Source organism: Arvicola amphibius, chromosome 10 (assembly GCF_903992535.2).
Source record: "Arvicola amphibius chromosome 10, mArvAmp1.2, whole genome shotgun sequence".
In the NCBI taxonomy this organism is placed as follows: domain Eukaryota; kingdom Metazoa; phylum Chordata; class Mammalia; order Rodentia; family Cricetidae; genus Arvicola; species Arvicola amphibius.
This window is the reverse complement of record NC_052056.1, coordinates 115,187,015-115,214,636: the sequence shown is the minus strand read 5'-3', so window position 1 is coordinate 115,214,636 and position 27,622 is coordinate 115,187,015. Positions and strand designations below refer to the sequence as shown.

Below are 27,622 nucleotides of genomic sequence, written 5' to 3'. Positions count from 1 at the left end.
ATTTCTCACAGGTACGGGCACCACCCGCGGGCTGGGATCACCTGGAACCTAAGGCGCGAAGAGTTTGTGCGCCGGGAATGGAACCCGGATACTCTACAAGAACAAGCGCTCCAACGGCCTTACCATCTCTCCAGCTCATGGTGTCTTAATACGATTCGCCCTTTACAAAGACCCCATTAACTGGAGCGTGCACAAAGTTGGGAACGAGGCGGGCGGCAAGGTCAGTTGCATCCTCGCTCAGTCGGGAACGGGAAAGACGCGCGCGAGCGCCTCCTGCCGGCCGTCACGAAGCTCGTCCCGGGAGCTGCCCGCGACGACCCACTGCGACTGCGCACTGAGCGGCCAGCGGCCGCCGGCGAGCGGACTCTCCCGGAACGGAAACGGAAGTGATGCCGTGCTAGCCTCGAGCGCTCCGTCCCTAGTGACCACCCTTCCTCCGCTGGGCCCGGCCGGAAGCGGAAGTTGCTGAGGGGTGGGAGAAGTTGCCCGAGTAGTGTCAGGTTACGCTCCCGCTCTCGTCGGAGTTCCAGCCCCGGCTGCCGGAGCAGGTAAAGCGGGGCTCGGCGGACGGGCGAGAGCGCGCCGCCGGAGGGGCGTGGTCCGCGGCCGGTCCCCGGGGGTCCCGGGAGTGCCGTCCCTTCCCTCTTCCCTGTGTCCCCGCAGACCCCCGCCATGGGCAACACGAGCAGCGAGCGCGCTGCGCTGGAGCGGCAGGGCGGCCACAAGACGGCGCGGAGGGACAGCTCGGGGGGCGCCAAGGATGGGGACAGGCCCAAGATCCTGATGGACAGCCCCGAAGACGCTGACATCTTCCACTCCGAGGAAATCAAGGTGCTGAGTCGGGGGGCATCCGAGCCTCTGGACTCAGGTGGAGGGGAGGGCGCTTGACTGTGTTCCCGCCACGTTCCCAGCTTCGCACCAGGAGGGAGCTGACCCTGTCACAGCCCTCTTGCTGTCAAGGAACCTGTGCCTAATTACCGAAAAGAGAGTCACCCTGGGCTTCATTGAACATCATTAAGGAGAAAGCAGCTCTGGGACCGAGTTTAAAATTCTTAATTAATTTGGAGTCGCGCTAGCTGTAATTGAGCATCGGCGTCTACTTTTCTCTCTTAGGTGTAATTGATTGCACAGCTTGGTGGAAACTTTTTCTCCGCTTCAGGCCGAGCGGCTTTTGCAAAAGTTGGGCTGGGAGTTTCAGTGTTAGTTTTTGAGGTAAATGGGAGCACATCTGTTAAACTGAAAGCGAAGTGGACTAGCAGACTTGCCGGAGGTGTTCGGTTCTGCCGCTTCTGGGCCACCCTGCTAACTCTTTGAGTTCTGGCAAGTCCATTTGAGGAGCTCAGTGGCCAAGAGTCGCCCGGAACAGCAGCCAGCAGCTAACGACTACTCCACTTCTGCTTTGCTGAAACAATGGCTTGGACTTTAAGCAGACCAGAGCAAACCATTTTTTTGCAGGTCAAGCTAAAAGTTCCTGCTTGAGCCACAATTCCGTTAACCACAGTGATGTGGCCAGTGCTTCCGGCCCAGTCCAAGGATGGTGGGTGATTCTAGTGGAAATAATCTCAGTTAGGAAGGTTGACTCTGCCCAGCACGGCCTGTTACTGTCTGGTTGCCTATTAATCCTCATTACTTAGGAGGCTAATTGCCCAGTCATCCCTCGCTGGGCCTTTCCTCACCCCTGCCCCCAAACTGAGCTAGGAACCCACGTTATTATTCCTTGGACCTTCATTTTGAGTCTAACTTTAAGGAGCCTGCTTCTTGTTACCGTAACTCATTTTCTGGGCTTGCTGCTTTGGCGGAAAGGTGTGTGCTGTGATCTTTGGAGTGCTATTTTCTCCACTGAGTTGAGACTGTCCCCACCCCTAGAAGTGATTTTGGTCATATTTGTGGTGTCACACCTTGCCCTCTGCTCTCTGCCCTGAGCTGGTAAGCTTGTTTAGAGGACTGGGTGGTGTTGCTGCTATCCCCCGGATGGGATGGGGAGGGGGACTTCTTCCTTCCATCAGTAGTAACCAGGCTGCCCAGTCAGGTCAGAAGTTCTCCCCATCACCCCGGCTCAGCTTTGTGGCTACAGTTAGTGAGCGCACTAAAGCAGTGACTCTCAACCTGTGGGTCACAACCCCTTTGGCAAACCTCTCCGTACAAAAACATATTTACATTATGATTCATAACAGTAGGAAAATTGCAGTTACGAAGTAGCAGTAAAAATAATTTTATGGTTGGTTGGGGGTCCACCACAGCAGGAGGAAACTGTGTTAAAGGGTGCAAGCAGGAAGGTTGAGAACCCCTGCTCTCGTCTGTGACACAGACTCAAAGACTGCAGGCATCTTTTAGATTAGAGCAGATCAGTATCCCATCCTAGAAATCTAGTCTTTGTCCCTAGAGCTGGATGTGGTCCTTTCTGGCTGGAGGAAGTTGGTTACCCTCTTCCATAACTAGGTATCATTTGCCATAGTGAAGGGACCAGTCTGTTTTCCTTATCTACTGCTCCAGTACTCGGTGAATAGACCCTCCCTCACCCTCTGAATTTGCCAGTTGTAACAGCTCCAAGATCATCCCTAATAAATTTTTATGTACCCGGAAGTCTTGCTTAGTGGAGGGAATTCGCATGTATTAAACTCACCTTGGATTCATGGCAGTCTCCTTCCAAATAGGCCGTATAGCTTCCTCTGGAATTTCTGTGAAGTCTTAATTGCAATAATAGTAGCTAATGTTTAAGCACCGACTGTGGGACTATCGCAGTCTGCACAGCACTGACAGCCGTTGCTTTTCTATCTCCATTCTGCAGGTGGGGAACAGACGCAAGTCTGTAAGTGGCCAGGCAGTCTGATTAGAGTGTGTTGTTGCTCTTAGGCTAGTGGTCTGGTGTGGGGAGGTGGCCTGACCCTGAGTGAATGGCTCTGTTTCTTAGGCTCCAGAGAAGGAGGAGTTCCTGGCCTGGCAGCATGATCTTGAAGTGAACGATAAAGCCCCCGCCCAGGCTCGGCCAACTGTATTTCGATGGACAGGGGGTGGGAAAGAGGTCTACTTGTCTGGATCCTTCAACAACTGGAGCAAACTTCCCCTCACGAGAAGGTAATGGCGGGACTTCATTCCCTTGTTGCTTTAGCTGTGGGTATATTCTTATTCCTAAAAGCTCTCTGTGGGTGAACAGAAAAAGGATTTTGTTTTTTTGTAAGATAGATGTTGAGTGAGAAACTATTTTGCTTAATGAGTTACAGAGTTCAGCTCTCAGACCCTAGAAATCACTGTCTTTCAATGCATGGTTTTCAGAAGACAGCAGTATCTCAGTGGAGAAGAAGTCCGACAGTCAGCTAGACATTTCTTCTGAAAAAGTCGATCCTAGTGCAATGGAGAAAGAACAGGCTGGGAACCTCAGAAGCGCAGATCTGAGCCCACATTGCCTGCACTAAACACTCTGTGAGGGACTCTTGGACCTCCCTTCTAGTACTTTTGGAAGGTACATGCTCTGAAGACATTAGCAAGGATATACTGAGACACTTCTTCAAAAACCCTGGTGTGGATTCTGTCTCCGTGCTCACTAGTGACCACGCCTGAGCCATGCCCGATGGTGGTTAGAACCCCTGTGCTCCCGTGACTGACAGTGAAGGAGGGAGCCCCTAGGCCCTGTAACCACAAGTTAGCTCAACTCAGGCCAAGAAACAACTGAATGGTCAGGGCTCAAGAACTGCTGGGCAGTTGTGTAAGTCTGTGTGTGTGCACGTGTGCTCTGGGACACTGGGGAAGCCAGGCCACTGGTGGCAGCCTCTGTTGGCCCCTCCTTGGCACGCAGGATGCAGACTGGGAAACATGAATTAACCGTTTGTTTACCTTGCAGTGTTAGGATTCTAGGTTCCTAGTGTCTGAGCAAAGGAAGTTTTCTGGGAACTCTTGCCTGCTGGTTCCTTAAGTGGCTTTCCTGGGTTGAGGCTGACAGTGAATTGTTGAACAAATGCTCTTCTGCAGCCAAACTTTGTTGGTCCTGGAGCCAGAGAGCAGCCCACCCAGCTGAAACACTGCTTCCTCTCTTTCTGCAGCCAAAATAACTTTGTAGCCATCCTGGATCTGCCTGAAGGAGAGCATCAGTACAAGTTCTTTGTGGATGGGCAGTGGACCCACGATCCTTCTGAGGTACTCTTCCTGCAGCCCCCAGCCCTCTGGGTACCCGCACACCAACACTGACCACTTCCCTTGTCACTCGCTGTCAGGTCCCTTTTCCCTGTGTGTGTCTCCGAGTTAGACAGCACCAGTTGCCAGGTCATTGGTATAATTGACCAAGAGTAGCTAGCCAGGCGGTGAGACCTCCCAGCCAGGAATTCTAGTCCTCTGAAAAACTCCACAGACCTTCCATGTTATGATGTCTGCCTGTCTGTCTCTTCCCAGCCAATAGTAACCAGCCAGCTTGGCACAGTTAACAACATCATTCAAGTGAAGAAAACTGACTTTGAAGTATTTGATGCTTTAATGGTGGATTCCCAAAAGTGCTCCGATGTGTCTGGTATGAACAGTTACTTTATCCCACATGTGTGCAGGCTGGGGCTGTGCAGCCTGGACATACTTCTCTTTCCCTTGCCTCTCACAATTGAGCAGAAGCTGCCCGGCCAGGTGGACAGCTATAGCTCCCCAGGCCACAGCAGTTCATCCTGATTCCGCAGCTCTGGCTGTTGGAGCTTAACCCCAAAGAAGCCGTATGTCACTGCCTTGTCTTGTGGGCTATCCTGTAGTTCCACTTGGCTGTAGGGAAAGAACCAAACTTGATGTTATGCCCCAGGCGGGGCTGAAGAGGCCCTAGAAGGACATTTTGGGTCTGTAATGAGCCAGCACCAGGGGAGCTGCCAGCTCACTTCCCACTCAGTGTCTGGAGAACTGCAGGCTGACAGGTGATAAAGGACATCTCAGGGACCTTGGCTGTCGCTTGTGCAGTCCATTAGCTCCTTGTCAGGCTTCTGAGAGAAAAAGGCTCCCTATAGAAAAAGCCTGCATAGCACAACTCTCTTTTCAGTCCTGGTAGACAAGAGTCTTCTAACCACGGAGCTTTGGGGACTGCGGTCCACCCACACCCATAGGAAGAGACTACCTGGAAGGCCACAGGGACAGTTGAAGAGAAACGATGTGTAGTAATCCCGGTGTCAGAGGCAGCTGCGCTTCCCCTTGTGTACAGGGGCTGCTTCCTGGGCCCTGTGGGAGACTGTCAGGGAGTCCTCGGGAGTGCACCCAACAGTTGGAGAGAACAGATTGAGTGCAGTTCACAGATTTCCCATCATCTCCCGGGTGGGTCTGGAGGGTCTGCCTCTGGCGCCTCACTGTTAACCACTTCTGACATCACAGCTCTAAACTGACCGGTGGGCTTGGCTGGCTGTGGATCTGGGTGCTCTTGTCTCCAGATGACCAGTCACGTGTTTTCAAATAGGCAGAGGGTGCGGCATGATGGCAGTGCACATACTCCTGCCCTTGTCCGCTGTGGAACTTCATCTGCACACCAGAGTCTTTAGTCAACGTGCACCTCACTGCTGCCGGGCACCCCTCCCCCAGCGCCAAACCCCTTTAGACACTCGAGTTTGTGTGTTTAATACGATGTGCTTACTCCTTATGGCTCAGTTTTCTGCACTGAATGCTTTTCTCAGTTTTTCTGCTGAGATGTGGTTGGATCATGTAAAGGGAGCCCGGCCTAGAAAATGATGCTGAGAAAGTTGGCAGTTAGACCAGCTTAAGGATCAGGTGACCAGAGCCCATCCTGATGTTTGGATAAGGGCTCAGTACCTCAGCCAGTCAGCCAGCCACCCAGCCAGACGTCAGTATTTGGGATGCTTCTGACCTGAGGTGCTGTACTTTCAGAAGCTTCTTAATTGTGTCTGGATAGTAAAGATGCTCAGACCTGAGAGTGTGGGGCCAAAGAGCCTTTACACTTAGGTCTTCATTGTTATTTATTTCTGATATGCCAGTACCTCGTTAAACCTATTTTATTCTGCCTGGGAGAGCTTGTAACTTAGGCTAGGCCACTTTTCCCACTTTGAAGCCTTGAACTTGTGGCGTTCGTCAGACTCAGCCTGAAGTAAGAAGGAAGCCTTTCCTCTGGCAGGAGAGGCGAGGTCATTAGGAATGGCTCCCGCTAGTGTAACCCAGACGCCTGGCTTTGAATAGCCCTCGTATTGGAATCTCAATGCCGAGCACCCAGACTCTGCAGGTGTTTTTCATCACCTCTACTCCTCCTCTTTGAAGAAAATAGGAGTCTGTATTGAGGGAGCAAGGACAGAAAGCTAGATGAGGAAACCATAAATCAGCTTAGGTCTTAGCCTGTCTCGTCACCATCTCCCAACAGAGCTGTCCAGCTCCCCACCAGGACCCTACCATCAGGAGCCTTACATCTCTAAACCGGAAGAGCGGTTCAAGGCCCCGCCCATCCTCCCGCCACACCTGCTGCAGGTCATCCTGAACAAGGACACGGGCATCTCTGTGAGTACGCCGTCCAGACCCCTGCGTGGTCAGCTCATCTGCTCTCCTCTTTGCCCGCTTTCTCAAGGCAGTGGTGAGCACTTGTGTCCTCCACTGTGGGGACTGCCGTGGTCCTCGGGCGCCGAGGACACAGCTGCTGCTGAAATTACATTGAAATTTCACCAGAAAATATTTAACCACCCCTTCTTGGTCAGCTAGATCTTGGAATTCTCCCTCCGGCCATAGCATTTTAGAATCGAATTTTAATTACCAAGTTGCTTTTGGAAACATCAGCCCTCCTGGGTCAGAATTTAAGCTGTCGTAACACATTTCCTCTGTGAAACAGTCCAGTGACCTGTGGAAAGGAAGCATGGAGCCTGGGCCTTGCACAGCCAGCTGTTTCCTGTGGCTGGTTTTCCATTCTTTTAACCTAACTTGTCCATTCTATGTAGCTCTGATCTTACCCGTTGTCTGCTGCTGAAACAGAATAGAAACCCAGGTGCTCATGAAGAACGGAAAGTGGTTTGGTGTGGGCCAACAGCTGCACAGTACACAAGCGTGGTATCTGCCGTGCCATCAGGTGGAAAGACAAGCAAGGCTTGAGCCCCTTTCTAACAATGCCCTCAAGATGCCTGACCCCCTCTCAGGGTGCCTCCATCTAACCCATCATCAGTTACTACCATCTCCCGAGAGTCACTGGGAACTAAGTTCCTAGTACTTGAGCAGTCAAACCATAACAGGTGCTAAAGTAGCCATGGCACTCAGCACTCCACCCGATGTGTCTGTGGGGGCCTGCTCTTAGAGCAGTCACTGCTGGACCACCAGGGCAGTTTAGTGTTTGCTACTCCCTCTCAAAAGGCCCAGCTTTTTCAGGCACCAGCCTCCCCTCTGTGCTGACAGTCCATGCACAGAGAGCGGCTGGTGTGGTCATCTCTGTGTATCTAGGAGGAAGCTGGGGATAAGAACCAGCAAACTTCAGATCTGCTGACTAACTCTGTGTCCAGCGCTAAGTTGGCAGTGGCTCATACAGATGGCCAGTGGGGTCTGCAAGGACCCTTAGCTGCTATCCTAAAAGATTTGGGTGAGGCCGCTCCCTCCCTCCCTCTGAAACAGTTCAGAGGTTGGAAGACATCCAGCACCTTCTAAGCAAGGAAGGCGCCTCCTCCCGCAAAGGGAGCCATGAGTAGGGAGAACTTGTGCCGGCACTCTCTGACACAGGCAGCCCTGGGCTCTAACAGGCCGTTTCCAGTTAGAGAAGTGCGCTCTACTTCACGGTGAAGAGACTGAGCTACAGAAATACTGAGTGGCATCCCCAGGAGAGGTTAGAGCCCACTGTCTTGAAGGTTTTGAGAAATCCAGCACATTGTCACTGTGGTCAGCCTCTTCTCACAATTGTTCCTCATACCCAACAGAGATTTTGTACTCTCTGACAAGTGTCTTCCCCATAGTTATTGTTCTGTCTCTCCTATCCTAACTTTTAGAGATTTTGCATATGTCATATGGTTTTGTCTTCCTGTGTCTGGCTTATTTAATGCCCACAGAATTCATGTTGTTGCAAATGACAGTATTTCCTTTTTAAGGCTGAGCCACATAACATTGTCATAGTTTCTTTTCTATTGCTGTAATATAAGGTATTGGACAAAAGCAATTTAAGGGAGAATGGGTATGTTTTGGACTCGTCATTCCAGGTTCTAGCTCATCCTAACAGGGAAAACAGCAGCAGGACTTTGAGGGAGATGGTCTCATTGCATCCACTATCATTCCAAAATGCATGCCTCCTGCCCACCTTCTCCATATGGCGCAGTGTCCCATCCAGGATGGTGTGTCCTGTGTTTGTGACTCCACAGCGTGGCTGTGGTGAATAGTGCAGCAGTGAACATGAGCGGACTGATGTCTCTCCAGCTTCCAGATTTTGTTTCCTTTGGATGCACTCATGCATTGCATGCACACGCGTGTGCACACAGATACACACAGACACAGGGGTTGTGTGTCTAACTCTAAGGATCGTCCATAGGCAATACTGAGTTATGTGTTCATTAACAGCACAGAGTAGATTGTAAGTGGTCTCTGATCACACAGAGAAAATGATGACTATGTAACTGGTCCAGTGTAGGTATTCCACAGAACTTGCATAGCTCAAACATGACGCGCGCTCTAAAAACTGGCAGAGCAAATCTGTAGTTCTTGGGAACTCCCATCAGCAGTTGGCTGAAGCAGCACTCTGCTGAGGCACAGAGGCCAACTCTTGTTCTCTTTCTGCCAGGCCTGCCGAGCAGGGGCTCTCAGGGACCTGTGACAAAGCTGTCAGCCTCTGCAATGCTAAGCCTGACTGCAGGCCAGGTGGAGTGCAGTGCTGGGAGGCTGGGCTGCCAGGGCAGAGCTAGGTCTAGGGCCTGGGAGTAGCTGCAGAGACTCGATTTTCCCGTCCACTTCTCGGGCCTCTAGACACAGCATAGCTTGTGTTCCGGGGAGGTGTTTCCATGGGTCCTTGATCTTCTGCTTCTTCTCCGTAAGGATGGGACAGGGACTCCGGTCAGGTGAAAGCTTGGCTGCAGTATTCCAGTGCATGATAGATTCAGCCTTCTCTACTGTCGGCTCCACAGCCCTTCCACTGTCCCGCTTGGGAAGACATGTCCTCAGCTACCCTGCCTGTGCCGTGAAGTAAGGGAGGAAAATCATCTCCCTTTCTCCCTTTGTTCCCTCCAGTGTGACCCAGCGCTGCTTCCAGAGCCGAACCACGTCATGCTGAACCACCTGTACGCACTCTCTATCAAGGTAACGGCTTGTCTGAGCATGAGGTCTGAGGACCCATCGTGCCAGGATTGCCTGGAAGTGTTGACAGCCAGGGCAGCTCTTGGGGTCTGGCAGGCTCTGGTTCGCGTTCTGCCCCGGAGCTGCTTTCCTTAAGCCTGTGGCGGTTCTCGTGTTCTCTGACATCTGAGTCCCTGACTCTGTCCTGCCTTTGGTCATTTCCACCCTCTTAGGACGGCGTGATGGTGCTCAGCGCAACTCACCGGTACAAGAAAAAGTACGTCACCACCCTGCTCTACAAGCCCATATGAGATGCCGAGAGCCAGCCATGGACCACAGGGACGGCAGTGCTGGGCTCTCCACGTGCATGCAGATCCTCACTTCACTCTCTGGGACATTTCACCCCTGCCCTAGTCCTCCTTGAAGGCTTGTCCAGACACAGCCTATAGAAGAGTCCAGAAATGAGAAAGGGATGGCTGCCTGCAGTCCCAGAACCGCAGTGCACGAGGCTAGTGTACTCCAAACATCCCCTCGGCTGGCCAGAGATGTCTGAAGCCAGACCTGAGTGCTGGCACCTTGCTAGTAAAAACTGGGGAACAGGGACTGAAGCCACACAAAAGCCCTCATCGTCTGTGTCCAGGGTCGATGGCCCATCCCTGCTGGAGCCTCTGTGGACGTAAGCAATATTCAATCCTGCCTGTCCTTCCAGATCAAAGCAGTAGATTGTAGATTCGTTGGAAACTCAGGTGTCTGGTTTCCACGTGCAGCTTTGCAATCGTTGCCCGACACTGTGTGCACTAAGGACATTCTTGACTAGAGTGGCTGGCTGTCCAGTCCTACCTAAGGCAATAAGTCACCAGGATGAAACCATAGATCATGTGACTTCGCTCAGCAATAACTGTCCTCAACACAAACTTCAAAGCCCACTGCCGTATTCTCCGTTAAGCTGGATGATCCTGCGGCCTGGCCACCATGGAAAGTCGTCCGCTCCTTATTTCAGCTGTAATGGTGACAGCGTTACCATGACAACTTTGTCAAAGCACCCACCCTTCCTCAGTTCCAGCATGTGCTGTTCGGCCGGGGACCCGTGTCTCTAGTGAGCAAGGATGTCACAGTGGTTGCTGTTGCTCGTTCTACAAGAACTTGAACCCCTGCAAGCAACCACCTAGATTCTCAGTAGGACCATGTCTTTGGGATTAGTGTGAATGACCCTGTTTTACACTCATCTTGATTTCCATGGCGATGCCACAGATGTGCCCATTGGTGCAGGTTCCTGTCACCTGTCAGCAGAAGTTACCAGTAGACCCTTTGTTTCTGCTGGACAGGCGGGGACTAGCTCAGTGGTGTCAGTATCTGACTGACCTGAGTCTGGGTCCCTTTTTGTTACTGTTTTCCAAACCCTGAATTGCTGTCATCTTGATGTGTAAGTTTCAATAAAGATTTGTAAAACTAACCAGAGGAAGTTGACATTCTGTGTGGTTTCTTGAAAAGATTAGAACTTCCAGGTCCGCTTGGTGCTATGTGGTAGCACTCTGTGGACAAGACAGCTGTGAATCCCATTGGCTGAGGGTCAGATGCCCAGGCACTTACCCATTATACCTGTGGGTGCCTGAGAGTGAGGCAGGAACTAGAAGAAAATCTCGCATGTAAATCAGCTCTTGGGGCACTGGGGAGATGCACTAAGTATGTGAGCATGAGAACCTGAGTTCAAGTCTCTAGCATCCACATAAAAGTCCTGTGTTTGTAACCCTAGTGTTGGGAGGTCCCAGCACCCATGGCCAGCCAGTCTAGTTAAAAGTCTGAGGTTTAGTGAGACACCTTGCTCCAAGAGAAAAGGGGGAGAGTGACAGGACACCTGACCTTCCTGTGGCCTCCACATGCGCATTTAGAAATTTAGCTCCACTCACAAGGGGCTGGACCACCTAAAGTACAATGTAAAAACTTGTTCCAAGGCCGTCCCGTGAGAGGGACAGTCCCAGGATCATAGGTGGCTCCTGAGGGAGCTAGATGACTAGGACACCAAAGTGGCAGACGGCAGGCGCAGCCTCAGGAAACGAACACATGCGTTCTGTGTGCATATTTATTCAAAGATCTCATTTTCTCAAAGAGCAAAAGAAAGCCCACTGAGATCCCAGACCCAGGAGCTAAAGGCAACGGTGCAAATACAAGAAACGGAAAAGGAGCAGCTGTGTTGCCTAACCCACAGAAGTACAGCCACCTGTCCAGCTGTGTTCTGTGACCCAGGTCATACTTACTCTGTTAGCCAGCATTCTCTATAGATACGGACAGGCTCCATGGTTGGTGAAAGCTTATTTCAAATTGCTTTTTAGTGAAGATGTATTTCCTTGGTCTGAAAACTTAAATTATAGAGACAGAGGTAAGGCCTGAAAAATTAAAATGTAAGGGTATTGCTGAATCAAAATGTAAGTGGTTTCTCAGTATCCTCAGGTGACTGTTTTTTTTTTCTCTGCTCCCATTATGAAAATCTCCAGACACTCAAATCACAGATAAAATAGTATAGTATTTCCATATAAGCTACACACATCTTCCTGTATGCTTACTACAGTGCAAACTTATGCAAATAATTAAGCTGTATTATTTGGGAAATGATAAAATCTGAAGTAAGTCTTAGTAGACAACTTTAGTTTGGAGGCCCCGTGTAACATCTTTCTAGGCAGTCAACCTCAATCATATATGAAAACACGGAATCCAGAGGAGCCAGGCAAGGCCACTTCCTCCCTGTCTCTACTTGTGGGTGTAGACGTGAGGGCCGTTGACAGTGCTCTAAGACTAGGTTACCAGCTTGACATGCCAGTCTTGAGCTGTTCACCCCATAGCAGATGTAGCTGTAAATCACATGGCTTCTAGGGATGTACTCTCCCTGGAAAATGAAGGGTGGACTAAGCAAGATGACATCTGGTCTCCCTTATGTCACACTGGGAGCCACAAAGCGAGTGGGTCATGTTCACAAACAGGAGGTCAGGGCACCAGACAAGGAAATTACAAAGTAACATCAGCTCGTTAGGAAGTCCCAGGCATCCACGACTGAGGTCCGAGACCAGGGCATTTTAGAGAACCAGGTTCCTTGAACATGAAACCAAAGTTCACATTCAAGCTTACACTGAGTTCTGGTGGTTCATCCGCTGTGGTCTGACTAGGTCCCATCCAAAGCTCAGTTGTAGGTGCTGTTTAAGAGGTTGTTAGGTCATAAGCCCCCTGCCCAGACCTCATGAGGGAAGCTTTACCACAGGACTTCATGACTTCTACCATGTGAGGACAAAGCCTTCTGCCCCCATGGAGAAGTTCAGAAACAAAAGGTTCATCTTGGAAGCCCACAGCAGCCCTGGCCAGGCAATCACACCCATAGCACCTTGTCTCAGACTTCCCAGAGGTGCACGGAATAAATGTGTTCTTTGTAAATGGCACTGTCTTAGTTGTGGTTTCCGGTAGCAACACTACACAAAAACATCCACCCGTGCTAACGGTCTGAACCGTGTCATGAAGCCCTACACAAAAGATCCGCCCATGTTAACAGTCTGAACCGTGTTGTGAAGACCCAAGTCTGGGTCAGTCATTGAGTGTATCCTGCATCCAATGAGTCTCCACCACTTGTACCCAGCAGGTTAATGGACAAACAGAAACTTGAGCCTTCTGCCTCTGAGCCTCCTCCCATCTTGAAGAGAAAGCAAGGAAGTCATGACTATGCCTGTATTTCTTGTAAAGCCCATCATCCCAGTTAATTGTAGGAATCATCCAGTCTTCCTAAGAGCTGAGTCCGAACTTTGGAGGGGATCCTACAAGCTGGAGCCTGGTCTGTGGGACCCAGCTACTGTCTCTGGAGTCCACATCAATAGGCCAGCCATCCCACACCCCCAGGAATTCATCTATCTGTCCAATCTGGAAAGGCCACAGCCAGGGAGACAGGAGACAGTTCCAGATGCACAGCCCACATCAATTGCCCTTTCCCCGTTTTGTGGCTTTCTGAGGGAGCCTGAGGCATGTGCAGTAGCAGTCACTTTCAAAGTCCTTTCTTCCACCTCTAATAACCCCTCTGGGCAAACAGCTCTATTACTCATTGATGGACCCAAGGGGAAGCAGCCATTGCTGTACTGTATTTCCACCCACAGCCCCCTCGACTTCAAGGAAACAGGTACAACATTTTGATGGTTTAAGCAGCACTTAAACCAGCAAGAACGATCTGACCAGAACTGCCTCTGACTGGAAAGCCAGAGCAGAGTCTCAGACTTAGCACTGCTGGTGTAGCTTGTTCTTTGCTATGGGGGACAAAGGCTCTCCGGGAATTATAGGGCATTTATAGCACTTCCCCGGCCCTCTCCCCATTGGGTATCACTCAGAACCCATACCTGTGGTGACCAAAACTAACTCTGTCACTTAGATGCGCTGTCAGCCTAACAATCTGTAGGGTCTTGGCTGAGAACCACAGCAAGGAGACAATGTAATTATGGTGGAAGCTCGGCTGCCCTGCCCCTGCAGGGCCAGTCTCACCCCCGCCCCCCAACTCCTCCCCACCCCTTTTGTCTTTTGAGACAAGTTTTCTCTGTGTAGCTCTGGCTGTCCTGGAACTCACTTTGTAGACCAGGCTTGTTCTTGAACTCACAGAGATCCTCCTGCCTCTGCCTCTTGAGTGCTGGGATTAAAGGCGCGCACCACCACCCCCTGCAGCCTCATCTCTTGCTGTGGGTCTTCATAAGTGTTCTGAACTCACCTTTGGCAAAAAGATCCTTTTCTGCAGACTAGCTATTCAGCCCTTAATTAAGTAGACTATCTCTCTCGCGTTGGCCCCAGGAACCCAAAGTTCATAGTCATGAAACTTGGTATGAAGTCAATGTCTTGAGTTTGGTGAGAATTAAGTTGTCAAGGGTTGGGCCTCACTTTATATAGTATGACTGAGTGATTTCATAGTTGTTTCATAGGGTAGTCCCTTCGGGTCCAAAAGATCTCTGAGCAAGATCCTTTTGGAATCAAACCCTGTTTGCTTAGTTTTGGGGGCAGGCCTTGGCTGCCAAGAACCTTAAGCTAGTAACTGAAATGGTAGCTGGTAGCTCACCGGCATTTTTCTATTTGTTCTGTGGAAGAGTTGCAACATATCACTTCCTCCTTCGTGAGTCATCTTTCTCACAATCACAAGGAACACAGCCTCTGTAGCTCCCTCAAAGACAGCTTTTAACTACATCCGATTACCGTGTTGTATTTTAATCAGAGATTAAAAGCAACAGGTATTGCGGGGGGGGGGGGGGGGGTTTGGGGAAAGAAAAATCTTTTTCTGGACCAGTCCAGTTTACATAAACTACAATGTAGTGGAGAGAGTTTACCTTGCAAACAGTAACCGTCTAGTCAGAGCCGGAAGCATTCCGCCCCCTTTACCCGAGCACCTGCTGAAGAGACGGGCAGGGTTAAGTTCACGGTGGCCTCAGCGTAATGGGATAAGAAAGATCCTGTGCTGACCTGTTTTCCTGCCTCACAGCTGATATGTTCTAGACTAATCCTTTTGCAGTAGCCTAGGCGGCTGTTGAAGCTGCTTTCCAGTTCCCTGTCCTAGAGAACGACCTTAATAACAAGCACCTGGTTCATAGAAGCCCTCCCCAAACCAAGTGTTCCCCGACTCTTAATCCCAAGATCAGAATCTGATTGTAGCCACCCAGCGGCACCCAGAACAATCCTCCCTCGGAGCGGAGGTGCCGTGCCAGTGAGCCTGTGCTCTGAGGAGAGAAGATGCCCAGGGAGCGAAGGTTTTGAGATCATTGCTTTATTTCACTATTGTTCAACAGCAAAGTTCATTCCTCTCAAGGTGGGTCTAGAATTGTCCGTGTGTTCTCATCATTCGGAATAAAAAAGGTAATGAAGAAAAAAGCCTGTACTTTTGGAGACCTAGAATCTTACTGATGCTAATAAGCTTTTGACGGCGATTTCGGGCTACGATTATTTCCTGCTGGCATCTCGGTGGTCACACAGAGAGCTCCCCACTCCGGCGGAGATGACTGTCCACAACTACCACCGTTGAAAAACAAAAGTAAGTGTTGAAAAATGCACCTTTTACAATAAAAAAGTAGAAACCAATTCAATTTCCTTTTTTTTTTGTTACGAATATAAAGTTTCTTGTAAATATGTACAGTCTTTTGAGCTAGTTCTATGTAGCAGGAAGCACTTCACAGATGAGACGCGCAATATACACAGTCAGGGCTCACGGTGCCCATTTCTCGTGGAGGTCCTAAATGAAATGCCAAGACTAGAGACCAGGTATCAGTGACCATCCCAAATACTTGTGGACCAAGAGACAAAAACTTCAGCAAACAGTCAGTCAGATCTGCCCCGGGGGGACGGGGATAGGGAACACAACCCCAAAGATTCCAAGCCACACATAAAACACAGCGGCAGGGCACTGGACATGGGAGGGTCACGGGCGTTTCAAACAAGAAAGCACTTAGGTCAGAGACGAGCAGGAAGGAGCCGGCATTTAGGCCAGGTTGTAATCTGGGAAGTGACATGGACTGTGGACGTGGTCACTGGCTGTGGTGGGGAACGGGTCTACCTTTCAGCCTACCTAGGAGGTGCCTTAGTTGTGGAGGCACGCCTAAGAATCGTGGAGAATCCAAAGCAGAAGAGGCCTTGTGGGAGATTAAAGGCAGAAGTAAGGCCGCTAGTTAGCTTGCCAACTGCAAAGCCTCTACGTTGGTTCTATCCAGTTGCCAGGAATTCCCACTCTAAAGAGCGTGGAGAGAGACCGGGCAAGCCGCACTGCACCTAAGGGGGGGACTCCGCCAGCCCCACAGGGCTGGAAGAGTTGAGCTGCGGCTTCTCTCCAAGGTCCTGGTCTTAGGTCCAGCCCTAGGGAAAGGCTCATCTGCGAAGTCACAGTTTCGTGGGGTAGAACCGCGCTGGGTTTCTGTGTGAATACACAGGCATTCTTGAAGTCAGCAGGGAACGAAGGTGGGAGGGGAAACTGAGGGAGAAGTGGTTTGCTGAAATCCTTCTCTGGTCGTAAGGCTTGAGCGTTTTGTTTTTGTTTGTTTGTTCAGTGCTACGACTGCAGCCTGTTGTGGCCGGTTAGTTGACAAGTATCAGAGGGTCTCGGCTTGGTGGGGCTATGGGATGGCAGCAGTACATTGGCAGAGCAACCCGGGGAGGAGTCAGCCAGGTCAGGGGCAGCGCATGCAGTGATCCGCCATGCAGGGCTCCCAGACAGGTCTCCTCCCCATTCCAGAGGAGTGAGGAGCAACACGCCAACCCTCAGAACAGGAGGTGGGTGCCCCGGTCCCAGGCCCCCAAGGCCTGTTAATGCTGGGCTTGCAGCAAGTCTATTGCGTGCTTTCCTGGCCAAAGCTACATGGAAAGCTGGGGAAGCAGGCTGGGGAGATGACGCTGAGGGGCAGGGGAGAGAGCTCGATGAGGTCCCTTGGCCCCAGGTCACTGCCTCCGAGCTGAGGCCGGATTGACCTCCATACATTCTCAGCTGGTGGGAAGGGAAGTTGTCAAGGCCATAAAAGGCAATGAGAACGGTAAACATTTGGCTACGATGTCACCCTGCGTCCAACAGGGCCATCTATGAGACTGGACCAGAACAAGAATGAAGCTACATGAACACGGGAGGTTAGCCAACCAACGGGGACTCTTCTATGCTACGTTTCAGTGGCAAAGACCTGATGGTGTGATCTAGCTAAAAACGACTACAACAGGAAATACGTCGCTATCCAAATCTACTAAGAATTCTATTGCTTAAAAAAAAAAAAAAGAAAAGAAAAAGAAAAAAGAAAGAAAAGAAAAAGAAAGAAAAGAAAAAACACTAAAAAGCGAAGGAAAACCAACCAACCCGAGGATCTCGGAGCAGCAGGTAGACTCCAGCCACAGTCTGGGTTGGCGTCCTTTGATGGACTGGTACAGGCTGGAGCTAAATACAAAAGTCTCTGAATGAGTGGAAGCAAAACAAAGTGCAAAGAGGATGATTGCAGGAAGGCGCCCCCGGGGTGGGGCACTGAGTGCCAGCTGTGCCTACGAGCCTTGGCTATCTGCACCCCTTGTAGGTGGGGGTATCTGTGCCAAGGACAGTCTGGACCCAGCTGTGCTGAATGCGGGCCGCACGGACGGGCGCTGGGGTCCCCTGCGGCAGAGACCCAGGGTGTGGTGTGGTCCTGCAGACTGAATGAGGAGGTGGGTTTTCTGGTTGAGACTTATACTGAAGACTGGTCCCAGACCTAGGAGCAAAACAAATAGGAGGGGTTTTAGCATCCAAGGCCACAACTGTTGACTCCCTGTGAGAGGCAAGTGTTTCTTAATGGTATCTGTTCTGTCCCACCAGTGGTGGACGGTGGTGCCAACTTAACAGAGCCAGCCCTCAAGGCATGGGGTCAGGCAGGAAACAGTTACTGGAAAAACAACAACAACAACAACAACAACAAAAACCAACAACCAGACTGACTTTGCACAGTTGCATGCACACATATGCACACTCAGTTTTAATGGGAAAACATTTACGTTGCTTTTCTTCTTTTTCTACCGGAAGTCCTGACCGTGTGCTGTAGCAGCATCAGCAGGACAGTGACACTCAGAAAATCATCCTCAGGGGACAGGAAGGTGGTACCTCTAGCTAGAGTGGGCTCTAGAAACTGGACAGTCCACCAAGAAGGATGGAACCCCAGGACCCGTTTGCACACTCATGAGTTACCACTTCGAGATCTCCATCTACTGATTCAGACACTATCCTAAACATCACCCGGTACCACTTCAGACGCTGAAAAAGCTCAAAGTTCTAGGAGGCAAAAGCACAGTTACAAGTTTCTGGGAAAACTTACAGAAAAATATCAGTCTCTAAAATACATGAGTTTGCCTGCATGTCTGAAAATATCTTAGAACGCTATCATTTGTACTTACAGGGGACACACACACACATTTGTCTGTATGCACGGAATAGACCTAGAAGCCACTAGTACTGCCTCTTAGGCAGGAAACAACCACCCTTCGGTAGCTGTTACATTTTGAGGTGTGCACACTCCCTTCCCCTAATCACACATGTTGTCATTTGGGATGGAAGCACCTTAAATAAATCATATTTTCTTAAGCTTTTACTTCCCACAATCTGAGCCACAGTGATGGGGTCTCACTTTTACAACAGCAGCCAAGAGGCAGCTTCTGGCCACAAGAGAGCTGTGCAGCCCTCGGGACGCTGCCTCACCTTGTTAACCTGGGACAGTGGGGTCCTCACGGCTCCCGCAGGCAGCCGGCCCCGGCTGCTGTCTTCAAACAGTCTCCCTGGGGACCGCTCTCTCCTCGTGCTGAGCATCCGGCCTGGAGACTTCTCCCGCTCCAGGGGACGGCCTGGGGACTTGTCCCTGCGCAGCTCTGCCCGGCCCTCTCGGTCTCGGTAGCGGTGGGGTGTGCTTGGCTCTCGGGGGTGGCTGGGGCCTTCTGGTGGCGCTGGGCTGGAGGCCACACGTTTGGTGATGTGCTCATTGTATGTTGGTGGGCCTCGCTTGTTGGGACTGCTGGGGGCAATAAGAGAGTCAGGGGTCTGAGAAGCCGTGGCCCCAGAGCTGCAGTTCCCTTCCCCTCTAAGTATCTAAGCAAGCTTCTTCTCGCTGCTGTTCAGGCTGTTTGGTTTAGTTTTGAGACAGGGTCTCCCTAGGTAGCTCTGGCTGGCCTAGAACTCATTATGAAGCATGAAGCTCAGGCTGGCTTCAAAGTCATGATCCTCCTGCCTCAGCCCCTGAGGGATGGGGTTAAAGGAAAGCTTAGACCTGAAGACAAGGACAAAAGGAACCCAACCTTCCAGCTGTCGGTGCCAGTTCTCCCCTGCTGCGCTCTCGCCATGTGCCCGCCTTGGCTAAGCCCTCTGTGCTCTGCCTCACCGTTTCCAAACACCACCGAATGGGAACAAGCTTGAGAGAGCAGAGCCCTCGCTGCACAGGGAAGTGCATGGTGGTAGAGCGGCCAGGAGGGGTGAGGTAGCACCCAAGAGAGGTCAGTCTGGTGTCATGATCTCCACACTCCATCATACCAACCGAATATTTCCCAGAAGTCTCCTGTTAGGGGCGGGGCCTGTCATAACCCAGGACTCAGAGGCCCATAGAGGCTCTTGGTGCAACAGAGCAGCCTTGAGGAAGACTGTCACCTTCACCATCGGGGGCTGGATCTATAACAGCCTTGTGCCTAGTGTTTGGTCACCTCTCCCTCTCCTTGCAGGTGGCTTTCCAAGTTTTTGTGGCACCCAATACAGCTGCTCAGAAGGTTGACAATTCCCACAGGGATGACACCCGATAAAATCAGCAACCAAACAGGGCAGACAGAGACAGTCTGGCTAGTTCACCCTGGCCCAGAGATTAACCATTAACAACCTCTGATCTCCCCAATCTACTGAGAACACAAGGCCTTCCCCTCCTCTTCCTTGGTGGTACTAAAAATTGAAGCCAAGGCCTTGTGCATGCCAGGCAAGTTATCTACTATGGAGCTACAACCCCCCCCCCCCCCATACTGGGACCTTCGGTAGGATCAATCCAATCCTGCTTGGCCTGGATAAAATCCAGCTTTCACCAGACCCGCGGAACTACCAGCTGGAAGAAGGCAGAGCTAACCAGGCCAGCTTACAGAGGTCATCTTGTGGTCAGCCGGCTATGAACAGCTTTATGCTGTGGCCTGGCTTTCCCATGCAGGCTACCTGGAGACTCGGATAAACACTCTGAAAGCCAGCCCCACCCTCTCCACCACTCTGTGGTATTAGATGGAAGGGACCTGACATCTACACCCGGAACTCACAGTATCCACACAGCTCGAGCTGCAGAGCTCTGAGAGACAGAAGAGGGGGAGAAATACATTAAGACCGTGTGCAATGGAAGAGAAATTCTGGAATGTGTCCACAGGGCCCATCATATGGCTAGCAGGAGGTGCTGTGCCCGGGGACTCAGAGAAGGCCATTCCGGGCATCGGCTGAGATTAATGAGAGGAAAAAGGGCACTTGTCATTTGAGGCCGAGTGGGCAGTCTTCTATCTCCACATCCACAATGGCCCATGAGCAACCGTGTCGTTTACAGTTTCTGCAGAGTGATGGTCCCTGCTCTGCTAAACAAACCAGGAGAATGGGGCCTGCTGTGAATGCCAGCCAGACACGCCAGTCACAGACACTGACCCACCCAAAGCAGTCAGGAGCGAAAAGGCCACTCTATAAGCAGAACGGTAGCCGGAATCTGACTGCGGGTATGACAGGGACTTGCCTGGCGGCCCCCAGGGAATCCACATTGCTATTTCCCAGCAACTGGGGCTCTTTCGGATGACAGAACAAGCAGACCCTCACAGCGGGACCACAAGGGGTCAGGAGCAATGGGCACCCAATACACAGCAATGGAGAAGTCTAACCCAACACTTGGACCCCTTTCTGCATGACTTGGAAGTGACACCAGGATTCTAGACATGTTAGGGGTACACGCTGGCCTGGGGTACACACTGGTCTTATAGCACATCCCTGCAGACACGCTAAGGCTCAGGAAGGTACGTGCTGTATTCTGCCACTTCCGCAACAGTGGGGCCCGGACCACCTCTCAGAACAGCGGCTCCTATTTGTCAGTAAGAGACAGCTTGTCCTGGCACAGCATCAGAATCCTGAAGATGTGTCTGTCTTTTACATCTAAAGTGTCATGGAACCCTTGGCATTCACCCACCTAATTATAGGCCCTTGGGGAATAAAGACAGCGCCCTCAGCATTGCTCTCTGGAGCCCTAGATGGGATGCGGGGATCCTCACAGCTGTGTACAGGGTAGAAGTGTCCAGAAAAGTAAAATCATAGGTCAATGAGATAGTCCCCTGGGTTGAATCTCGGAGTTTGTGGACCAACATCTCCAGCTTCTTACGCATGGTGTGGCTCTGGTTCCTAATCTTCTGGGCCAAGGTGAGGCAACTTCTACGCCCAGCTGATGGAGCTACAAGTGAATCCAGCCCAGGGAGGCAGACTCAGCAGCACCTTTCAGGATTCTATTCTGATTTTCTGGTACTGTAGCTCACAGATTCCTTGATTTTCAAAGGGGTGGAAGTTACAGCAGCAGACTGGAAGCCCAGAGAGCTGCTGATGTTTATGACAAGAGTATTTAAATAAATAAACAAACAGAACAACAGCTAAGCACGAGAGGACGAGGAGAGGCCACTCCCTGCACTGCCCTGGAGTCACTGCTAAGACATCAAAGGACAGGTGTGCACCTAACACACAGCTCCTTCTGTCAGAAGAAGGAGGGAAGGAAGCCAGAATGGAGGAGTGAGAACCTCTGAGGTCCTGCTTCTCCATGAGAGCAAAGAGCAGCCAAACGAAGACTGGCAAAACTAACCTCACACGACTCAGAACCAAACTAGGAGCACCAGGTCATTTGTCACTTTAGGGTTTCCCATCGAGGTCCTGGACTGACTAAAACCACACTGACCAAGCCCGGGGTCAAGGGTGGCTCAGTGGACAGTATGCCAGACCCAGGGCTCAATTCTCAGACCTGCCAAAAAAACACGCATGCGTGTACACTCAAGTATGCTGACCTAGCACATTGCAAAACTGGCTTGCAGCAATCCAACAGTATTTTTTGCAAGACAACTGAACTTGGTATGGCTCAGTGACAATTTAGCACGCTCTGTGCCCGTGCCCTGCTCCAGATCTATGATAGAGTGGAAGCCAGCGGACTTGTAGCCAAACGGTCACTGTGAAAAATCTGCAGTGGGGCAATGTCTGAAGTGATCCCAAAGCCCGTTTCCAGAAAAGGATCAATATATGACCTGAAAAGACCCATGGGCACTCAGAACTCTGTGCTGGAGTGGGCCTGGGGCTCCAGGGTAAGGAAGGACCCTGCTGGGCAGTTTAAACAGTAGCCCTTGCTAAGAAGTGGAAAGTGCCTGTGGCAGTCACTGAAGCAGAGGAAAACAAACTTCCTTTGGGGGTGATAAAAACGTTCTAAACTTAGATACTGGTAGAGACCGGATACATCTCTAAAAATGTTAGACTTTAAAGGGCCACTCCAGCAGTTATCTCTTTAGAGAACTCAGCTTGACCTAGACTATTTGAGGGTTCAGGGTGGAAATTTACTTCCCACCCCCTGGAGCTGGAGTTACAGGAAATTGTGAGCCCCCAATGTGGGTGCTGGGAACCAAATGTGAGTTCTCTGTGACCACTGAGCCCCCCCTCTCTCTAGTCCTCACTGTGAGATATGAAGAGGGCTGGAATGGAATCTGTGGTATCAAGGGGTGGAGGCAGAGTCTTTACAAGTAAGCAGGATGGACACAGAGGTACACACACGTGTGGTTCCCTGTTTCATACCACGTGTTGCCCTGCACAACCTCAAGACATTGACAACTGCGCCATTGCTAGATGTGGGCCCTTGGCTTCAGAACAGAACCACGGGCCCTCTTTGCACCTAGCCCAGCGCCATGTATCCTGTCACGGAACCAGAAAACAAACTAATACATGGGATTGTTTTTATGGCATAGCAAACATGGGCTTGGGCACATATATATGCAGAAAGATCTCTAAATAGAAACACAAGTTATAAAATTGGTTCCTTCCTGGGTGGTGCTAGAGTGAGGAGGAGAAAGGGAAGAACAAGAAGAGAAACCAGGTCTGGCTCCCTGAGGGATGAGGCAAGAGGATTGTTTGAGCCAGGTCAGGGCAGCATGGCAACTTCACGGAAATCGAGGAGGAGGATGGTTAGAGTGGAGAGGTTAAGAGCACTGGCTGATCGTCCAGAGGTCCTGGGTTCAATTCCTAACACCTACACAGTAGGTCATAAGTGTCTGTAACTCCAGTTCCAGGGGATCAAACGCCCCCTTTCTGGCCTTCTCAGGTACCACACACACACATATGTGGGCAAAATACTCATATACATAACATAAAAGTTGAACAAAAAAACCAGCTGGGTGTAGTGACGCAGTTGGGAGGCAGAGGAGGATGGGTCTCTATGAGTTTGAGGCCAGCCTGATCTATCTTGAGTTCCAGGACAGCCAAGGCTACACAGTAAGACCTTGTATCAAAAAAAATAAAAATACATAAATATTTCATTTTTTTCTTAAACACAAGAAAGAAAAGAAACCCAGGAGACTGTACTACTTTATACTTTTTGTGTTCTTTGGGTTCTATACCCTGGGTTATATTACCAACACAAAAATAAATACAAGTTTAAAATAAAAAATTTAAACTTTAGTCAGGTGGTAGAGGCACATGCTTTTAATCCCAGCACTTGGGAGGCAGAGGCATGTGGATCTCTGTGAGTTTGAGGTCAACTTGGTCTACAGAGCGAGTTCCAGGACAGGCTCCAAAGCTACAGAGAAACCCTGTCTTGAAAAAAATAAAATAAAATTACCTCTAAAGAGCTCTCAGGCTCCACAGAAGGCTCGAGGGCCTAGGAAGCCAGGGCCCACTGCCGCCCCTCACACCTCCGGACCTCCCCTGTATGTCCTGCTTCCCCACCCTCCTGATGTCACTCCCTTGCTGTTTCCTTGGGGAAGTCCATCCTGGTCCCAAGTCTGGGCTGCAGGCCCATCAGGACCAGGACTCGGGTCCCGGTTGCCCCTCTCCCACACTGGGTTTGAGCGGCATGAAGGAGGGGCCACACATCTCTGTGGGGCTCGGCAGCTAGCATGACAGACACACACCAAAGCAACAGAGTCTAAGCTGTGAACTGTTCTCAGCAGAGTCACTGAAGACAGAGTCCCCTGCCTCTGTGACCAGGGAGTCCTTCACAATACCTGAGGTGCTTAGGAACTAAACCCTGCTCTTCACCTGGCCCTGGGGAGGGAGGCCCAGTACCTGCGGGAGGTGGAGGGCACCCGGTGCTGCTGGTCAGTGCCGGTCTCCTTCACCAGGTTCCCTTTGCAGCATATGACTCTCAACTTGTCCTGGTAAGAGGAGGCCAGGTAAATGGCGCCCGAGGAAATTGCAGGGCCCAGGTAGCGCGGGTTTGGGATTTCCAGATATGCTCGGGCAGGGGTCCTGCAGGGTTACAGGAGAGGAGACATCATTACTGGTTACCTCCACCGCTGCACGGCATTCCTGCCCCTAAACCTGTCCTCAGAGCATGGAGGGAAATGCTTACCCCAGGGAGGAACGTGCCTGGATCTCAATTACTTCCAGTGAGTTGAAGTGAGTCACAAACAGATAGGGTTCTCTGTAGGCTGCAGGGGTCACCATGGAGGAGGAGCGTGAGGAAAAAACAGAACAAAAACAAAGATGGGGGAGGGAGGATGGAAGAAGGAAAATCAAGACTTGCAAAAAGACCAGTGGCCCGGAAGCCGGTACCCCACGACTACTTCCCCACACGGCATAACCGCAGGGGCTTGGTTCATTCGCTGCTATGCCACAGTGTCAGGAACAGCTCTATCCCAGGAGGTAGTCAGGTAAATCACAGCGCCCCTGCGGAGCTCTGCCCAAGGTAAGAGACGCAGCTGGAAGGCCGGCACTACAACAGTGCACTGGCCAACCAAGGCAAGTTCAGGATACAGGAGCATGCCACCAAGGATGGGGAGACGCCTATCGTATGCCTGTATTTGATAAAACACTGGGAAGACGATAAACTCATTCAAGTTCTTCCCTTTGGGGCAACGAGATGGAGACAACAGGAGATGGACACACGGCGAGGAGTGTGGAGCTGTTTACACCGTTACTCGGTAAGATTTTAAAGATCCCGTCCTCCCCGAATATGAATGTTTTGCCTGCATGTATGTCTGTGCATGATGTCCTCAGAGGCCAGCAGAGGGCGTCAGATCCCCTGGAACTAGAGTTACAGACGATTGTAAGCCACCATGTGGGTGCTGGGACTCAATCCAGGTACCTCTGGAAGAGCAGCCAGTGCTCTTAACTGCTGAGCCATCTCTCCAGCCCCTCCAAGCAAAGTTTTTATAAGATAGGTATTTAGATTTTGCTGTGGGTTTTTAATTGTCATTGTTATTATTGTTTCATTTTGTAGATACGGTCTCCCTATGTAGCCCAGGCTGGCCTCGAACTCCAGACCCTCCTGTGTGTGCCGCCATGCCAGCTATATGGTAAAACTCATCTCTGTGACAGCTTCACTGGAACTAGAGAAGACAGGACAGGTCCTGCTCTCCTGGAGGGGAAAGCTGGTCCTCACTGCTGCCTCTGTCCTGTTGGCCTGCTAGAACCATCAGAACCCTGCCTGTGTAAGGCTGTGAAGCTTTTGTTTATACTCTTTGAAGAACCCACATAGAGGGAAACAGTGGCCTCTAGCAGAGTGAGTGACCCCCAACCCAGTGGCCAGCAAAAAGAAAAGCAAGAAAAGCAACCTTGTTTCTCCTTGTTTCTGAGGCTGGTTTTGGTCTTTGTTCTGGACCCCACTGACACCATGGGGGGCAAAGCTGAGCTGATCCAGAGTCATGGGTAACATGCATGTTTCTATAAGCCACTGAGTTCCAGAATGGGTTAACATTTATTTATTTACCTTGTGTGTGTGTGTGTGTGTCCTTTCGGTCATGATGGTGCTGTAGAATATCCACACGGTCTTGTCTTACGGACCTGCATGTATGTGTGTTTGTTCTTTGACACACTCTACACTTAGACACTTACAACCTGTGTGTTCAGCGCCAGTTCAAGGATGCTCACCACTGTTTCTTCTTACAGAACGAATGCGTGTGACCTCATCGCTCTGCCTGTTCAGAATTAACTAACATGTGTTCAACTCAGGGGCACTGCACGGCCTTGAGAGTGACTTCTCATCCACAGGGGATATTCTCTTTTGTATCCTGAGAGCGTAAACATTTCACAGGCTGGAATGTGGCCTGGGAGACCTGACTTACACTTTCTCCACAGACACATTAGGTAAATACCGTCCACGCCACTTAAATCCATTAGAATACCCTAGCAGCAGACCGAAGCCAAGAATTCCACACAGCTCTTTCCTAGGACACAGTTCAGCAAACAGGAGCCGGCACCCCAACCCAGTACCACAACGTACCGAAGGCCAGAGGTAAGCGGCTCCACTTGAGATCGTCTGTGCGGCTACGTCTTCCATAAGAATCCACAAACACCCCAAATTCTGTAAGGTGTCAAGAACATTAAGGTGTTAGCTCCAGAGGCCACATAGGCTATGACAGAAGAACAAGGAACAAACCCCAGGGACAAATGACCAGATTTAACGTTTAACGGACTGTTATAGCCAGAGGGCTTCTGCAGAACCATCGCCCCAACTCAACTAAATTAAAATGAAGATTTTTCCTCTCTCTCTCTCTCTCTCTCTCTCTCTCTCTCTCTCTCTCTCTCTCTCTCTCTCTCTCTCTCTCTCTCTCTCTCTCTCTCTCTCTCTCTCTCTCTCTCTCTCTCTCTCGTTTTTCTAGACAGGGTCTCTCTGTGTAACAGTCCTGGCTGTCCTGGAACTCGCTTTGTAGACCAGGCTAGCCTTGAACTCAGAGATCCCCCTGCTTCTGCCTCCTGAGTGCTGGGATTAAAAGGTGTGGGCCACAACCACCAGGCCTAAAATGAAGATTTTCTAAGTAAATCTCATCAATCAAATTTATTCTAGCAAGGGGACTAAGGCAAAGGGGAGGAAGGAAGTGGGAAAAGAAGGGGGAGAGGGAAGGAGGAGGATGGATGGATAGACAGACAGACAGGAGACAGAAGAGGGAAAGAAACACCCAGTGGTTAAAAAAGAAGAAAAACTTAAAGAAAGAATCAAGAGAAAAAGTAGCAAAAACCAAACCAGAGGAAGAAGGTGAGTGACAAAAGCTGAAAGGGAGGGGGAACCTCCGAGGGCTTCCATGACGCTGGGCAAACGCCCTCTGCCCCTTGGCAGGACCCACCCTGCTGACCAAGGGAAACGCAGGGGCCCAGGCTGGGGACTGACCATGGAAGCAAAGCAGGTACTCCTCCCGCTGCCCCGCGCTATTCGCCTGCACGATGGACACAGGGAAGCTGTTGGATGAGGATGCAAACACAGCAGGCGCCAAAGAGTGGTCATTCTTGTCCAGGAACTCTGTGAAGGCAGGAGAGATGGGGCTTCAGGAACGGTGCCCACGCCTCCCTCCTCGAGGCCTGAGTCCTGTGGAGCGGGGAGGAAGACCGCGGCCCTACCCTCGAGCGTGTACTGCTTCATGTCGATCTCGTAGAATTTGTTGGTTCCAATGAGGATACTGTAATTGGTGAAGTGGATACAGCTGCAGGGTTCGGAGGTCTCTATCTCCTGAGATGAGGGGCACAGAGGGACAGAGATGACACAGGACACCTCCTCTCCGCGGCTGTTTTTGCCTGAGACTCTAGCCTCTCATCTATGCCTGCCAAGATGACATGCAACCTGCTTGCTACCTAATAGCTGCCGCTCTATACCAGCCCAGGCAGTCTCAGAAAACAAGGGGGGAACTGCAAGTCCCAAACGGGTGAGATACCGTTTCCACAGACAGGCAAACCACCAAAAAAACGTTCTTCCTGGAGCAGAAGACTGGAATGCCACACCAACGATTAACACCA

General features: G+C 50.9%; 2 protein-coding genes across 2 annotated transcripts in view; one reads left to right on the top strand and one right to left on the bottom strand.

Annotated features, from left to right (window-relative positions):
* Window positions 1–402: 402 nt before the first annotated feature.
* On the top strand, window positions 403–10,636 carry Prkab1 (protein kinase AMP-activated non-catalytic subunit beta 1). Its single transcript, XM_038345856.2, has 8 exons — window positions 403–548; window positions 664–831; window positions 2,912–3,075; window positions 4,038–4,131; window positions 4,384–4,498; window positions 6,320–6,453; window positions 9,139–9,207; window positions 9,417–10,636. Exons 2-8 carry the CDS (start codon window positions 673–675, stop codon window positions 9,492–9,494), a joined length of 813 nt encoding a protein of 270 aa, XP_038201784.1. The 5' UTR covers window positions 403–548; window positions 664–672; the 3' UTR covers window positions 9,495–10,636.
* Window positions 10,637–14,934: 4,298 nt separating this feature from the next.
* The window catches only part of Cit (citron rho-interacting serine/threonine kinase), a 176,240-nt gene continuing 163,552 nt past the window's right edge, over window positions 14,935–27,622 (bottom strand). Inside the window, exons 43-49 of the mRNA XM_042055883.1 lie at window positions 27,230–27,338; window positions 27,003–27,131; window positions 26,118–26,198; window positions 24,246–24,324; window positions 23,960–24,142; window positions 18,371–18,680; window positions 14,935–17,393 (exon numbers count right to left, since the gene is read on the bottom strand). Coding sequence (XP_041911817.1) covers window positions 17,370–17,393; window positions 18,371–18,680; window positions 23,960–24,142; window positions 24,246–24,324; window positions 26,118–26,198; window positions 27,003–27,131; window positions 27,230–27,338 — 915 coding nt within the window. The 3' untranslated portion in view covers window positions 14,935–17,369. The remainder of the gene's footprint in view (window positions 17,394–18,370; window positions 18,681–23,959; window positions 24,143–24,245; window positions 24,325–26,117; window positions 26,199–27,002; window positions 27,132–27,229; window positions 27,339–27,622) is intronic.

Excerpts from the sequence above, each read along its gene's own strand:
- Prkab1 (XM_038345856.2), top strand. The coding sequence starts at position 673 with ATGGGCAACACGAGCAGCGAGCGCGCTGCGCTGGAGCGGCAGGGCGGC. Across the intron at positions 832-2,911 it reads TCCACTCCGAGGAAATCAAG|GCTCCAGAGAAGGAGGAGTT; the intron begins GTGCTGAGTCGG and ends TCTGTTTCTTAG. Across the intron at positions 4,132-4,383 it reads GGACCCACGATCCTTCTGAG|CCAATAGTAACCAGCCAGCT; the intron begins GTACTCTTCCTG and ends GTCTCTTCCCAG.